The 17,366-nt window shown below is 37.6% G+C and overlaps 2 protein-coding genes across 2 annotated transcripts in view; one reads left to right on the plus strand and one right to left on the minus strand.

The window, feature by feature from the left end:
* Window positions 1–17,366, plus strand: part of LOC140277444 (cytochrome P450 26B1-like) — a 452,169-nt gene that overhangs the window by 281,643 nt on the left and 153,160 nt on the right. The gene's annotated exons all lie outside the window — the stretch shown is intronic.
* LOC140276858 (syntaxin-2-like) lies at window positions 1,161–4,985 on the minus strand. Its single transcript, XM_072371694.1, has 8 exons — window positions 4,953–4,985; window positions 4,491–4,590; window positions 3,591–3,665; window positions 3,130–3,203; window positions 2,838–2,946; window positions 1,951–2,024; window positions 1,689–1,826; window positions 1,161–1,586 (listed from the first exon to the last, which is right to left on the minus strand). The coding sequence occupies exons 1-8, from the start codon at window positions 4,971–4,973 to the stop codon at window positions 1,380–1,382; spliced, it is 798 nt and encodes a 265-aa protein (XP_072227795.1). The 5' UTR covers window positions 4,974–4,985; the 3' UTR covers window positions 1,161–1,379.

The following is a 17,366-nucleotide window of genomic DNA, read 5'->3' on the forward strand; positions in this document are numbered from 1 at the left end:
TGTGAAATCGTATCCTCAAGATAGAGGGAGGTGGATGAAAAGAGAGAGAAGTCAATGGGTTCATCCTGGCAGCGTTCCCGTGATGCAGGAAAAAAGCTTGTTTGTCCTCCACTCCAGTCAGATCACAGCAAGAAACATGCAAACAGAATGATTTTTAACTGCTACCTTTAAAGCATAAAATAAGTGACAACTAGTTTGCATCCTTGCAGACAGACGGTTGCCAAAATACAACAGAAAAATAAAATAAAAGATGGGTACACTTCCCCCCTGTGCTGCAGCAAATAAATTCTTTAGTCGGAGATAAGCTTTCATTCAGGATCCCAGTTACTCCGGCAACTATAATAACTTGTGAGTAAGTAATGTGCAGCACTAATGTGCTAACCAATCAAAACTTCAAATAATTCATTTATCCCCAAGGGTCCATTTAAAAAAGGGGGCATAACAGTAGCTTAAAAAGAGAGAAATAAGATCTTTTCAAAAAAATGGTTCAGTTGCTCTGGTGGCCAAACACCTTAGAATACCAACTTTGTCACCTGGCGGTACAAACATTAACATCGAACACCATTAAATAATGTCTTTGTAGTGCTTTAAAATGTTTTTTTGTGTGGAACCACTTGGCTTGAAAAAACTGACACGCTCTCTAGTGTAGTGCATCAACTATTCAAACTGTTGGTTATTTTCCAGGCACCAGCACACAATTTTCTGGTACACCTAACACAGAAACGCATTTACAGCATCACTAAGCGCTCTGTTAGCCAGTGCCTGCTCCCAGAGGAGCTTTATATTAAATGCAGAGGTCACTATGGTGTCTATGCTGACAAAGCTAATATTCTGCCAGTCTAATGTTCACTTAAGGTCACAGCATTAATTTAGCAATACGGCAATTCAAAATATCTACCAGCACTATACACAAAATAGAACTTAATATAACCGTCCTTTTTATTCTGAAAGGATTAAAAGGCTAAATTAAAAGATTAAGAGCTAAATATGAATAAATAAACACCTCACTAATTTAAGTTAAAATAAAGCACAAAATTATGGACCATAAAATTCAGCACACAGATTTATTTTGAGACTGGCATGGTTGGATTTTTTTTTTCCTTAGTTTAACACAGTATCACATGACAATATATTGGTAAAAAAAACAAACAAACAAACAAAAAAAACAGGACAGTATCACAAAAAAAACCTCACCAGACTAAAGCAGAGCTGCAGTGAGAAGGGAGGATCTATATCAGTGTTACAGTGCCACCTACTGGCTGACAGTGAATGTATAAACATAAAATCTGAGGTTGATAAAAGACAGTTTGAAAAGCATCAAAGCCTTTGCCTTGAAATGTCAGTCAGGACATTTGGTGTGTTCACACAGGTCCAGGAGTTCAGTCATGGTTTAGGTCAGAGGGATCTTGATCAGTCTCAGCTTTAGCACTGGTTTGTCTCTTGAAGGGCTTGAAGAAGCCAGGGAGAGATGCAATCTTGTGACGATTTTTCTTGTATGCAACTGCTTTATGTGTTTCTTCTCTTGATATGTCAACATATTCTGCAGCACTTGTGACATTCTTTTCTATGTTGTTGACTAACTCCCCCTGGTGGAAGTGAAACACAATTGAAACCAGTCAGGTTGTGGCTCAGACAGTTCTTTTACCTTTGTTCTCATGCAGCATCTAGAAATAAGTGAGGCATTTTACCTGAATCTCTAACAGCATGGCGGTGTCGGCAAAAATCTCGTGCAACTCTTTAATGCCGGACTCGAGGTAGAGGATGTCCTGGTGACGTCTTTCAATCTCAGTCAGAGCCTGATTTGAAATGTGGGTGTCAGAGTTGACCTGTGGAAGCAAAAGGTGCATTTTAAGAGAAAACATCAGCAGTAAAAATAATCCATTGTATAGGTTACCGACTATAGATTACAGATAAACTGCATATTTGGTGCAAAGCAAAAACTTTACAAACATCAGATATGAAGATGGCTAAATCATCACTGCGTAGCATTTCCTCCAGCTCTTCATCTGTAGTCACTTTATCCACTAAGAGAGACAAAAGGGAACATCTGTCATTGTGTGTAATTAGGAAATAGACATCACAAAAAAGAAAAAATCTGAGCAAGAGCAACTGAGCAATCTTACCAACAGTTGGAATCAGTTATTAAGTCAGTTTTATTCAATAGAATAACATTACATCTTTGGATGATCATCACAGGATTGCATGATTATTTCTAGTAAAAAAGACAAGCTTCACTTTAATGGATTTAAAAAGTTAAAAAAAAAAAAAAAAAAAAAGTTTCATTCAAACCACAATGTGTGCACAAACTCAAGGGAGAAGGGTAAAATGCTAATCTTGAATAATTGATAATGGGGAAAAGGAAAAAACAAAACAACAACATTAAAGTAACTTTAGAGTTCACACAGTGAGCAGAGTGGAAGTTTTCAGAAGGTATGCAAACACTGTGCAGCATCCAGCGTGCTCTGAATAGAAATCAAAGTTGGTTTTCAACTGACCAGCACTGCTTAATAGGTAGAAGATTAAAAATGGCAAGTGTCCATGTGGAGTAGTGAACTATCAAATAGGGGAATAAATCAGATAAATATACCAGATAAAATCCTAACTTCCACCCCTACATTATACCCTCCTATTATCTGAAGTTCTATAAAACCAACCACAACAGGCGTTTACGTCGCTGAAAGTTTTCTTGCTGACAAACGAATGGCTCAGTTTAATTTTATGATGGTGCTGATTTAAGTTGCTGCGGTATGACATTAAATCCATTCACATGGAACTGACCAAACTGTGAGGAGGAACAAACGTTTATGACTTGCTTCAAACTGTTTTTGGCTACTCACCAATCACCAGCTGTCTCTGAATGTGTGCCTTGCATTTCTCTCTGAAGGAGATTTGTGCTTTATGGTAAGCTCTCATGACTTCAGCAAAGCAGCGAGTCAGGTGTGAGTGCTGGTGGAAGGGAGTCACCACAATTTTTTAAATCAGATTATTGAGCCACAGACGTAAATAAATCAATTTAGACATATATCCAAATATGAGAGCATAGTCAGCAGACGATTAGTCAGAGTTCAAAGACTAGAGGTCTCCTCTGGGACTAACACTCAAAAGGAATTAAGAGTACCAATTCCAGACCTGGTTCCTTTGAATACGATGGATTACTGAGGTGCTGGAACTGTTCTCATCTGCAGGCCAGTTCTTCTGCATTGCTGGAAAAAAACAGATCTGATATCAATACTAACACAGGATCAAGTTACAACCTTTGATATAACCGGAGTCTGCTGCTGAGAGCTACAGCTGTTGTGTTGCTCATGTTTTTCTACGAGAATGTTTTTTTAAGCCGATGACCTCTATGCTACACTTCTGTCTCTATCCATTTGCAAATCAAATCACATGTTTGGACTTCCTGAATGCACTCCCAGTATTTTCAGAGGTCTGATGTCCTGCACAGTTCAATTGTCTCAAGCAATAATGACAAGGAGCCTCTCATCAATATTTTACTTAATCTGATGTCTCTGCACAAATTATTCTGCTGCACAAAATCAATTATCATTCACTTGGTAAAAGCATGATACAAACTCGTTAGCTCCACCTACATTTTAACTTGGCTCGGACCAAGTTGGCGTTTTTTTTGGTCTCATTGTTCAGCAGCTCCACTTCATCTCTGTTCCCTAAAAACAACAGAAGAGGTTTATTTTAACGTAGTAGGCATTTATATTATGTGATGAATGTTATCCAGCTGTAAATACTATGAAAGATGAATAGAACCTACAAAAGGATTAGGTTTTACGCATTACCTTTACGCCTAAACTACAGATTTAAGAATAGCACAAGCAGACAAAGTGTTTATGGTTTCGTATCCTGACTAAGAAATCTGACTTGCAGTTATCTTAAGAAGCTAAATTCCATTTAATTTGCCACTGAATACAATAGTAATCCACCATTAAACAGTTCTTAATAGTTACCTCTAAAAACCTCAAATCGTGGAGGAATGGGCCAACCAATGAAGCTCTTATCGAGCCGACATTTGATGGAGAAACTATGTGATTTTTTAAATTTTTTTTTTTAAACTGGTATATTAACTGGCAGGCCCGTTAACATCTGGGCCACATCAACACGTCTTACAATGAGATTGTGCTTGGAAGATGGATCAGAACCAATTGTCTTTGCAGACCGGAGAAATAAGTTTTTGAGAATGTTTTTTTTTTTTTTGTCAAGTAGTTTGTTTGGTGCATTTCTGTGTGGGCTCTCAAGCTATGTATGGTGTATTCTCTCATATGTTAGTAATGAGCTTCAACAGTTATGAGGTACTACTGATCTCAAAAGAGGGAAATCTGGAGGAAGAGAGGGAAGGAGTGGTGTCAAGGGAGTAACTTTGTTTTTTTCTGGATCCGTTGCTCTGTTAGTCTTGTGCTGTGTGCTCTTAAAGATATGATAAAAGTTTAAACCAACATCAACACAGGAATGTGGGTCAAGAAACTTTGAACACATCTTACTCTTGTTTCGATTTGGAGAGGAGAGGATGGTTCCGTGTCTCTTTTCCAGATCCTCCGCCTGAGTCGAGATTTTTTCAATGAGTCTTGTCACGTCACCCACCTACACAAACGTTAGGCTACTTGAAAACACGACGTGGGAAAAAAAACGACACAAGCTTGCAGTAAAGCTGGTCTGACAATATGTTATTCCTCTTTTTCAGTAAAATAAAAACTCCACGCCAAACAACCACTTGTCCATTCCCGGAGGCATTCGATTTGTGAACAGCTGTTATCTTTCTCAGCTCATCAACGAAGCCGTTCTTCTGGCATTGAAACCCCAATGATGCGATTTTTATATTGCCTTTCAACATTATAACAAGGTACAGTCACAACACCAGCTTCTGACAACGATGGCGTTACAGTGGTCACGTGACTTTGACCCATATAGCACCTGTCTTACTGGGGCCCCTGTACAAACTTTACCGTTTCGAAAAACTCCTCCATGTTCCCTGCCGCATCCGTCATAGCACACGCTGCTGCGGGCAAAAGAGGAGCTCATTAAGCCGCTGTCAACCGCCACCTGTTTCTGCAGAACAACCCACTTAAAATGTTTTCAACAACACTAGTGGGAAAACGATAGTTCATCTTGGTACTTCTCCTATAATGGGGAAAAACTAGCTGCATAAAAACCCTGTTTATATATATATATATATCTTTACGGCGAAAGAAGAATACTACATACCTGATAGTCCAGTTTTTTTTTGGCGATGAGGTTCAACATAACCTGCAGTCTGTCCTCTTGTGGGATGAGGTCATCCAAGCACACCTGGTGTAATAAAGGGCGCGGGCACGCATGCGCGCTACCGTCAAAATGAGCAAACAAAAGTACCTGTCTACCGTCTGTTTAGATTGCAAATACACGGAGCGGGTCCGATAAACACACCTGATGTTAACACCCTGACCTGTGCGAAAAAGAAACTGAGCTCTCTTGTAAGAGTTTTTCAAATTAGGCAGGCACCATGCTGCCAGAAAGAGTAAACGTTATTGACACCACAGTGTAAAAAAACTCAAGAACATTAAGTGAGATTTGTAACTAGTGTGGTTTTCTTCGTGTTCAACTCGGATTTTGGTATTCCAAAATTAGCTGACTATTCACCTGCAAAGAGCACCACAGTGACGTAAAGTGTAACATAAATTGTTCACCTCACCGCCTGTAAACACAATGAAACTACTGACCAATCGGAGGCCTGGAAGTACAGTGTCTACGGTAACCCAGCAGGGACAGAAGACTTGACAATAAAGGGACAATTGATGTACAAATTGATGTACAGATGTCCTAGACTGTATGCAAATATATAAAAAAAAATACTTCACTGTACAGTCCATGATGGCAATTGAATTGCGTAATATGTTCATCATCCCTTTTGGTCTTGTATTTATGGTTTAAAAAAAGTAGTATACACAAAGAACTAAAATAAGATCTAATTAAAAAAGTGTAACAACCACTAGTCATTACATAAAGCATGGCCCTATTATAGTGGGCAGGAATGTCCTTCTGTACTGGTTCTTACTGAGGAAGTTTCCAACTGAAGACTTCATCGAATGATCATTGCCTCGTGTAGATGATGTGTTGTATTATCCATTATGTTTAACAACTTATTGCAGCATTCTTCTGTGCACAATCATCAGAGAAAGTTTTTTTTATTATCAGTTTGTACAGTTTGAGTCACAAGCTCTAATATTGCTGCCCCAACAGATGGCTGCGCAGATTACACTCCCCACTACACACTTACGGAAGACCTGCACCACCTTACTGCAAACATTGAAGAACTTCAGCCTCTAAAAATATTAAAGTCTGCTCTGTACCTTTTTGTAGACAGACTCAGAGTTGTATTTCCAGTACAAGATGAACACCCAGTTATCTGTTGTCCTCCATCACCTCCACTTCTTATCCCAGAATGGAAAGAAAGCGTTATGTGTCTCTTTTACCGGTTCTCCTAAAGCTCACAATAATCTGCCTCATTTTGTTTATACTGAATTTGAGGTTATTAGTCCCACACCATGCCACAAAGTGATTCATCAGTTCCCTGTGTTTAGCCTCTTGTCTATCACTCATCCACCCATCGACTACAGTCATGTGTATTACTGCAGGTGACAGGATTCTTGCTTGTACTGGAAGTATGAGATGTACATGGTGAAAAAATGGTTAGAATATAGTCCCCTGCAAAACCTCTGATCACCCTCTACCGTGTAAAATCCTTCAGCTGCACAAACTGGTTTGTCTGTTAAGTGTTCAATCATCCAGGTGTTTGTGGAGGCCTTCACTTGTTTCTTGAGTTTTCAGTTAGAAGGTGTGGATCAGCTTTTCAACACCTTTGAGTTGTCACCTGGGATTTAAAACAGAGCTTTTGGCCAGACACACCTTGTGTTAACTAATTCTCTGCTCATCCCTTAAGTATTCTATGCTTTGACAGCGGATTGCTGTTGACAATAGTTAATTCATTATGAGCTTTACTTTATTTTGTTTGATCATTATTGGAATTTCTATTGTTCAGTTGTGTGATGAACAGTTGTACATTTTGCCTGATAGAATATTACTTTTAGTTGTAATTACCTCACATCTGCAGTTCTAACAGTCAGATGCTGTTAATCTGTAATATGTAAATAAGTACATGATTAATAATTACGACAACATTCTCTGTAATTATTAGTGAACTCAGATTTACCAAAGCCAGTTCATGATAAGCTTTGTGATACAGGTCATCTGGGATGGACATTTTATTACTGTGAAGCCAGTAATTGGTCAAAAGAATTTGACTAAGCTAAACTGGATTTGTGGGTCCAACGGAATACTGATGCTTATTGTGAATTATAATTTCATATGCCTATCAGTGCAACTTTATTCTCACTCACTACAAATGTCCTACTGCACTTAATGTCCCCTGTACAATTGGTACAGGGAATAGGGTATTATAGTGTAGCCTAATCTAGCTTTTATTGCAATCTTTCAATGTAACACAAGTAATTATTTGCAAATTTCAGTCTAGAATTTCTAATCAACAGACCATAAAGAATGTTGGGAGTGACTATATTAAAATATAGTTATAGTTAAAAAAAGATTTATTCATTTTGAATTTAATATTGGAAACATATTCAGAAAAAAAGAAAGGGGGACAGACACTCAGTTAAAAAAAATAAAAAAATCATACAGTTCATGATAGAAACAGCCAGAGTGTGCTTCAATTATTTTCTCTGTGGCCTCCAAAAAAAGGAAGAAAGAAATAAAAATAAAACTGAGTAATGAATGAGTGCAGAGCTTTTTCTCTAGGTGGCAGCAGTGGATGAAGAAAAGATACAGGTACTCTAAAAGCGATGTAGCTGCAGCCCGGCATGTCAAATGATTTTAATGGGCAACAGGTCTGCACTGCATTCAAGCTGGAGATTATTTTCCTGCAAAGGCATGCATCTTTGACAAGCAGTTTCCTCCAGGATCAATAAAGTTTTCCCATTCTGATTATATGTGTGAAGAATCGCCTCCCTGAAATAAGATGGCATACCTTCAAAAACCTGAATATATTATTTAGATTAACAATACTTACGGTAATGTGGAAGTTCTAACCATGGCAAAGTATCGTAGAGTTCTGCCTTGCATTTGTGGCTCACAGCCACACAGTGGGTTCACTGACAATAGTTTTCAATAGTGTTCCTGAGCCCAGGCAATGATTTCCATTACAGAATCTTGTCCCTATTAACACAGAGGACCAAAAGATTGAGGTAATTCAATATTGATTTTTAGCACTGTACTCATTGCAGTGCGATTTCCTACAAATGGAATAGTATTGCGGCATGTTCTTTGGATGAAAGGTTCACAAATTTCCTCTGTTTGTCTGAATTTCTTTGAACACAGAGTTTATTTCAGATTGATGAACATTTTCAAAGACTCAGCCTCTTTGTAATCATCTTTTTATGGTACTGATCTGGGCAGATACCTAAATTAGTATTGAGTTGTTAAATCTCCATTAATTTATTTTTTCAGTATTCATAAAAAAGGGAACTCTAGTATTTATAATAACAATAGCACTGCAATATTAATTGAAAACTTGTATTGCCATCAGACTAACTGATCTTTGTCATTTCTAGTTTTTTTGCTATTCTTTCCTTGGCAACTAAATTATACTCAAAATAGGAGGTAAGGGTCTTTAAAAAATTACAAATACAGCCTGCAATACATAATGTTTTGATGTTTTCAACTCAGATCAAATCACCATAACATCATACCACATATTCACATAAACTCTTTGTCAGTATTTCAAATTTATTAATACTGTGATTATCATCAAAGCCTTCATAGTGCAACAACCCTAACTAGCACATTTTTTTTTTTTTACTTGTTTCATTCCTGCCCCACAATTCTTTGAAATGCAGTTCAAAATGAGCATATATTTCATAAAAAAGACTGAAAACTCTCCGTTTCAAAAATATATTTGTATGTATGTGTTTGCGTTTAACTGATTTCCAAACAAGTAAACTCAAATAAGAATGCATTTTTTTTACATTTTACTCGGCATCCCAGCAAAAATGGTCTGCATATCAAACATGAGGTTAAAAAAGCCTTTAGGTTATTTCAGAACTTCTCACTAGGTTTCATTTAGCAGATTTTATGCATATGTTTATACACATAATATATCTGTGTGTGTGTAAACTCTGCTCAACAAAGCCATGTTCCTCTGCTACTCTTAGTGAAACAGTGGGGGAATCTTTAGGTGGCATGTCTGTGGTTTCAGTAAACCTCTGAAGCAAACGTGAATACAGTAAGGGCATTACTTGAAGAGAATATCAAATGCTGCGTGTCGTACTGTTGGAGGGAGTGAAAAACCAGGACGTTGCAGTATTGTGTTTCACAATCCGTTTTTATGGCTTTGACTAAAGTTACTGTTTTCCCTGACCCGTTCTTTTGTTTCTTTTTGTACACCACTGCATTAGGCAAAGGGAGGCAGTTGAAAATAAAGTTAATATTGCACCTCATGCCCTCACCCAAATGTGCTGGGAACCTGAATTTTGTTTGATACAAACAAATGTAGTCTCACGTCTGTGAAAGAGACCCAGTGATCACTGGAGTTGCTGCATATTAATTGTACAGATACATATTTAGTTTAAAGTTGAACAATTAAGCTGTAAAAATATCATCAGTGATAATACTTTAAATCAGTTGAGCATTTGAACCAACACAGAAATCCAATTCTCGAGTGATTTTAATTGTGTAGATAAAGACTGCATTGAACTAAATAGAACAGCACTATATGAATCCCTCCATCCATCCATTCATTAATTTAATTTAATTAATTAACTATCTCAGCTGCCATTCCGGTCCATCATAGGTCCACTTTATTAATCCCAAAGGGAATTTAAAATGCAGAGTAAATGACAACATATAAGAAACCATAACTGGAAAACTGGAGAACTGCCTGTGTAGACAGTTCTCCACAAATATTTGATTCAAAAGAGTAATTAGCAAATAACTGCTGTGTCAACGGGGATTCATGGTAGGTTCCTACTATTTTCTGAATTTCACGTAGACCTAGTTCTCATCCACATGACTCCTGGGCAGATCCAGTAGTTTCAAAGACGAGACATGACGGAATTGCGACTCATATGTCTCTGCTACATATTTGCTTCTCCATGATGATTTTTATGAACAATGTGGGACAGTCCTGAATTAGAGCAGAATAACTGATCAAATGTGATCAAATGTAAAATCAGTCATTTACATTGTTGAGCAGTGGATAACTTCTGGGAAGCATGACCTTCTCAAGCAACATTACTGCTGAGGTGTAAAACAAACAAGTAACACAGGACAACCATAATTTGAATTACTTGTATTATTAGCTATGAGTACATGTTGTAATATGTAGTATGTGTATTTTTCGACAGGGATAAAGTTTCTGCATGAATGGATACAGTCAAAATATAAAAGAATAGATTAATCATTTGTTTCAGCAGGTTAAAGCCATTATATGGCTTTCGAGATGTCACTCATCAGACGTTTTGTACTCCGAAAGCCATACAATTTCAAATTTATCCGAGGACTGTTGGCATGTTATAAACTTAAAACCAGTAACTGCTCAAATAAGCCTTCAAGGTTGGAGGACAAGCTGACAATGAATTTGTACAATTCTCCTTGAAACAGAATGGGAGAAAAGGGAAGAGGATATTTAACATTTATTTGCTGAGCTGAAATGTCTTTGAACCTTCTGGCTTTTCTGAAACAGAGACCTTCCAAAAACTCAGATTTTTTCCCAGTTAGTAGAAAAAAATAGTTTATTGTGCACCATATAGAATTGTAGCTATCATCAAATTTTGTTCAAGTTACTTGTGACATTTGTTCAAAGAAAAAGAAAATCGAATACAAATCAGTAGGCTTGTGCAAAAGGAACTGGGCTGTATTTCTGCTGACAGACTTTCATTAAACTTTTATAGTTTTTAACAAATCTTAGAGTATGCACAGCTTCTTTCGGAGTTGTTTATTCCCGTTCATTTCCACTTAATCAATTTTTCATTAAAATGGTGAGTAATTTACCAATTATTGCTGTGAATAACTCATTTGTCATGTGCTTCAGCAGCCAACATACCAGATGTATGGGTGTATTGCTTGGTGATGTTTCCACGACTGTCTCTGACAGTGAAAATGTTTTTTATTAGTTTAGGGGATTGAAAGGTTAAAGAAACCATCTCAAAACCAAAGTTCTTCAAAGCAGGTGACAACTTCCTGTCGGAGAGGAAACATACTACCTGAAAAAACATATGTGTCATCTGTCCAGTCTTTTCAACCATGTCTAAAATGCAGGTAGATGAAAACAGGAAAATTCCCCTTTTTAAAAATCCCCATCATCTTGGAATCAATCCCTGACCCCAATATATGAAATTTGCCCAGAGAATAAATGCCATAAAAAATATTTGAGAATGCAACACAGTAAATATGTATATCAGTGCATTGGGCATCAGTGCAATTAAATCCAAGCCTGTGCTCAGATGTACAGCAAATGTTCAATGGTTCAAATATTTGGATTCTTAGCTAGGTCACTGAAAAGCATGACTCCAGTGTGTCACTGTTTTCATTCACAGTGAGGCAGATATTCTCTTTTGCTGCTAGAGTTAGTTACGGTGACGTCTAGATTAATGGTGGTTCAGTAGTAATCTGTGGCTTCGAGTGGATCGTCCAATGACTTAAAGGTCGACGGTTCGATTCCCACTCTCGCCGCTCAAAAAAAGATTTTTGGACTGACAGCTGGAGGGGTGGCCACGTCTGAGGTGCCCTTTAGCAAGGCATCATACCTGGGGTGGATGGAGGAAGAGCAGTCGCCCACCAATCGGAAGGTCGGTGGCTCGACTCTGGCTTCCCCGGGCTACATGTCGAAGCATCCTTGGGCAAGACACTGAACCCCACGTTGCCTCCCAGTGTATCCATTAGGGTACGAATGTGTGTATGAATGATTAGAAAAGCACGTAGTTAAGTATCTTAAGACGTGGTGTGTGAGTGGGGTGAATGCGGCATGTAGTGAAGCGCTTTGAGTGGTCAGTTAGACTAGAAAAGCGCTATACAAGTACAAGTCCATTTACCCCCATGGTCCCAAGGGTCTGTCATTGGCTGCCTACCGCTCCAGTGTATGGCATCGGTCTCCATGAGTGTGTGACCATGTGCATGTGTGTGTTCAACAGGATGGGTCAAATGTGGAGGAGAAATTTTGTGTGATTAACATGATGTAACATGGATGTGCGTCTTCCTATCTCATAAAGAGATCTGTACTGACCCCAAAAATAATATCTACAAGGGTTAGTCTAGGCTTGTATCAAAAATCTTAGACTTACAATCTTCCAGCTCAGATTCATCACAAGGTTACTCAGATTCTCTCTCACCGATTTACTAGGTTTGGGAAGGAGATTGGCAGTAGCAGGCTCTGTAAGAATGAATGACCAATCCAATCCACACAACACACAGGACCACAGATTTATGAAACAGAAATTTAGCTTTATGTAAACATCTTGTTCAGTTCAGTAAGAATACCTTTAAAGTAAAATAGAGAACTCAAACATATCACAAAAATAATTTAAACAACCAAAATGGATGCAAAACAAACAATGAAATATTCCAATACCCCAAAAGAAATTAAGAAAAGGAAAACAAATTGTGGTACCACTTCACCATTTACTGGTTGACAATCTTCAGTTCCTTAAGACATCAATTTTAGTCAGTTTATCTTGTGTATCTTGGGCCAAAGAACAAAAAACAACTTGAGTCTCAGGTGGAGAAAAGTAGCAAAACAATTAAAAGGGTGGCTCTCGGGTGAACTTCCTTTTGTTTTTTTGTTCCTACCGCCCTCCTGGTCCGGCAAACATCCACAACAGCAATGGCGTCCTGGACCACGATGGGGCAGTTCCTCAATTGGCACAGACAGAATTGTCCCTAAAAAAAAAAAAAACCAGTCTGCACACAAGTATGCAGAACCGTTAGACTTCCACACTTCTTAAATGTATTTTATCACTTCTAATGTCCTTGTTTTAAAACAAATAAAATAGCATTTTAACTAGTTAACCCATACATGAATGAAATAATTCCCCTTTTTCTTCACAGATGGAATGAAACATGTAATAAATTGAATTATCATGTGCATATCTAGCTTTAAACATGAACTATAAGCTTCAACATGAAAAATACACAGCATTTCGTAACACATTATACACTGAATGACATTACTCTGCATCACTCGCAGTTGCAGTTACAGCAACGCTACTGTATATGCACTGTGCAAAGCCGCCGGCCGCGGACTGAATTAGCAGGCCGGAAAGGAAAAAAAGTGCTAAACATTCATCACATCATCACAATACTCAATACAAACAGGTCTCAAGCATCATTGAACAACATTCATCTACTATTCTGACTGGTTATTTATTTTCCAACGCATTGGACAGCAACTATAGTGCTAATTGAGCTAAGCTAACTCACCAGAATAGTTCGAAAAGTTTGGAGAGGACTCCGACGAAGGCTCTCTTACAACCCACTCCGACTCCTTCGGGGTAGGTACTGGCTTATGGTTCACCACTAACAGCAGCTCTTTCCAAATGACTTCGGAAAACTCTGTTTTCCTCTGCTAATTAGAAAGCAGCGTGCTTCACGACAGCATGGACTTTCTCTTGCCTTCTCCTTTTTCTCCCGGTCTTTCCTCTGTCCCACACCTTTGCTCTCACGAGAGCTGCAGGTGATATGTTCAGGACAAGCCCGAAAATTAAATTATCAGACGATGCTACGATGCATTCAAAGAACCCGGTATTTCTGAGTGCTATAAATATAATCAGGGTTACAATGACAATAAAGTAATCTTAATCTTAATAAAGAACACAACATCTGGTTTTTACAGAATTCCTAAGTGAGAATCATTCAAAAAGGTTTGAAAAAAAAAAGTGAGAGGTTCCTGCCAAAGCATCTGTACATGTCCTACTGTTTTCAGCAAAAAGCTACATACCAGCCAATTATTTGTTGCAACGTCAACCACACTGATGATATCAATTATAGATATTATGTTCTGGGTCAGACTGCTGTGATAGGCTCCAGCCCACCCGCTACCCGATTAACGGATTGACGGTATAGAAAATGGATGGATGTTCTGGGTCAGTGAATAAAGATGAGACTCCACTGACTACTCCAGCACTGATATGTCATGGTATTTCCATGGTCATGGCATTTGCAAAATAATTAGCTTTAGCTGAGTGAACATTTTCATTTTTAACTTCACTGTTATCAATGGTCAGAATAGAGTTTGTAGAATTGAAAGTTGTGACGCCAGGATGGTAAATATGTAATAAAGTAAATATAAATGCTGTCTAAAGTCTGGGCGTAATGTCTAACAGAATTAACGTTACACTTAATATGGCACAGCTATGTGTAAGAATATCTCATTTGGATTGTTGAATAAACAAATAATTTAAAAAACATACCAAACATTCCAAAACATGCAAATATTCAGTGACTGAGCTTGAAAAACAACACATCCAGATTGATTTAATCATGTAGCCTACCATGGGTTTGGACAGTGGAACTGGGCTGTTTCGCAGAAGCATTTTAAAATTTAAAAGCACATGCAGCGATAACAAAATCAGTGTTATTTGAATGAACTCCATTTAGCTGCTTCAGTGTCAGTGTCCTGTTATTATCATACTGATTCAATGTTCCCACAAGGGCTCTTAGAGAGCAGCTCTCGTTAATGTCACATTAGGAACACCTGTTTGTCAGAACCCCGTAAAAAGGGCATGCAGCTGGGGCTTTAAATTTGCATCAGAGAAAGGTTCTGCTTTAGTGAGCTCTATTAACTACAATTTTGGGTCACTTTGTCTTTTTTGTTGTTGTTCAGTGGGCGGTCCTGACGACCATATTAATTTGTCAAACTAAAAGAAAAAATTAATTATTCTTTTTCATATGATCAATTTTCTGTTATATTTTTGACAATTGATGTTCAGTGTTTCATGTAGCTCTAGCATATTGAAGAGCATTCATGTCTCTCTCTCATGTCCCCAGTTATACAATGAATCTAATAATGCCACTTAAAACACGATTTTATCCAACCCTCGTTTTTGCCAATTGTTTAATAGTAAAACTCCAGGATAACAGTATTTGCATCGTATCCGTAAGAGTCGCATCTGTAAACTCCGGGGACACCATAACTATGTTTGCACAGGTGTAGCACCCTAACAGTGCAATAAATATCTGCATGTTCTGACGTGGGGTACTTGTAATTTGCTGAAGAGACTGTTGTGTATTACTATTATTATACTTATTACTATTATTATCATTGTGTCTTTGAATTAACAGGATAATAGAGCTGTAATGTACTGTACAAGACTGGTTACCAATACAATATGAGGCTCCGATATCGGACAGTCATGGCAGAAAATTGCTAAGGTCTTCATACCAAGAACTGTTTCACTGCTTTAAAATGCATTTTGAAAATAAATTAAAAAATCTGCACTGTAGAAAAGAATGCATGCTGTTTTGCCTTGTGCATGCTAATGAAGCGCCATACACTTTCGCATCACTACCCGTTATTGCAAAGCCTTTATCTCAGCAGGAGGGGGGCCACAGTGCAGCTATTAAAACTAATATGATGTGTACATGGCAGCAAACACTGATAATAGTAGCTATTAATATTGCTTGGCCTGGAAATCATTGATCATAGTTGTAGATGCAGACTTTTCTGTGATAGAGCCGTACTATAGTGCACTGTGAGAGGATTCTTCAGTCATGTCATAAAGTTGAAAATAGTTAATGTTTTTAGAAAAGGAAGGATCACTAAAGTATATCTTCCACCTCAAACAAAAAACCTGCAGAAAAAATTATGGAGATCGCTCAGAGGGTATAAACTCCAGACTTTTCACCTGGCTGACATACACAACCAAAAAGCCTGTGTCCAGTCAGAAATGGTTGCTCTCTTAAATAATGCAATCACTGATAAGTATTAGCAAGGGCCTTTGTTTGATGAAGCATGGCATGTTTGGCATCATTTGAAGGCAACAAAATGTACTTTTAAAAGACATTTCATAGACATTTGAGATGCCCATCCGCATAACTTAATAAGTACCAAATTAAACGAAAAACACAGATTTTACAGTTTTTTGTCATTCTCTGCTTATTTTGTATCAGTTATGTATATAATATCATTTATAACCCTTTTCTTCCCTATCAAGTTATACTATTAAAAGGTTGTTTGCTGATTTAATTTTTTTCCCAGCACGTCTTTGTGACCCATTATACTTGAGTTTTATACTTTAATTATATGATGTATTCATACTTTAAAGAAGATAACTAGAAACAGTTACTGTAAGAGGTATTGTCAACAGGGGACTGATTGGATCTTACATACTTTAAGTTTACATTCTGTGTCTTTTGACCACTAGAGGCCACTTGAACATCGGAATCTGAAGATACAAAGTGCACCAGATCAAATTAAAACCAGCACCAGAACAATTTTAGTGTTGAACTTTGAAACTACTGGTACTCATTATACTCATCTTAGAGTTTCACATTCTACTGTGAATATGAATGAGAATTTTTTTTTAAAAAGGGAAAACTTTGGAAAAATGTTTAGAAAAAAAGAAGCTTATTAATTACCATCTGCACTGTACATGTATGCATTAGCACCCTGAGAAATGGCTTGATGAAACAGTGAAACAGAACATTTTTGGGAAACACATTAAACGCGTGTGACGGAAAGGGAATGTCCTAAAGGCTGGACGTGATGTCATGGTGACCCAAACTTGTAGCACAAACAACTGAATTTGTAGTCCTGCTTCACGTGGAAAGTCAGCGGTGATTTTTGATGGCAAGAACTACGCTGAATGTGTTTTTTCTTAAGTTTAGGCTAACTGAACCATGTGTTTTGCACTTCTCAGCCACCGTAGTGCAACCTTTATAACACACAAACACTAGTATTTAACTGGGTAAAAAGTTAAACTGACCTTTAAATGTGTAGATCACAATAAATCAAATTAGCACTCTTTAATTAAGTCTGCTAACCATGATGGTCTTGATATCACCTGATATGAATTTATTTTTCACATGTTAGTTACACTTTAAGTGGCCACATGCCCCATCTCAGTTTACCGCCATGTTAATGAATGATATTTGTTAAGTTTAATCTAATTCATATTACTTTTTCTGGGAGCTCAGATGGCATGGAAGCAGGGAAGGGTACAAATGGGGAGTTAAGCTAACTAGTGCTCTAAACAGTGACTGACAGAAAAATCCAAGTATGCTATACCATGCATTTTGTTATTTATTTGACAGCTGTGTAGTTTAAATTACTGCACAAGCTCAGAAACTTATGAGAACCATTTCAAGTGGAAAACTGT

Source organism: Leuresthes tenuis, unplaced genomic scaffold (assembly GCF_036924035.1).
Source record: "Leuresthes tenuis unplaced genomic scaffold, fLeuTen1.0.hap1 SCAF_19, whole genome shotgun sequence".
NCBI lineage: Eukaryota > Metazoa > Chordata > Actinopteri > Atheriniformes > Atherinopsidae > Leuresthes > Leuresthes tenuis.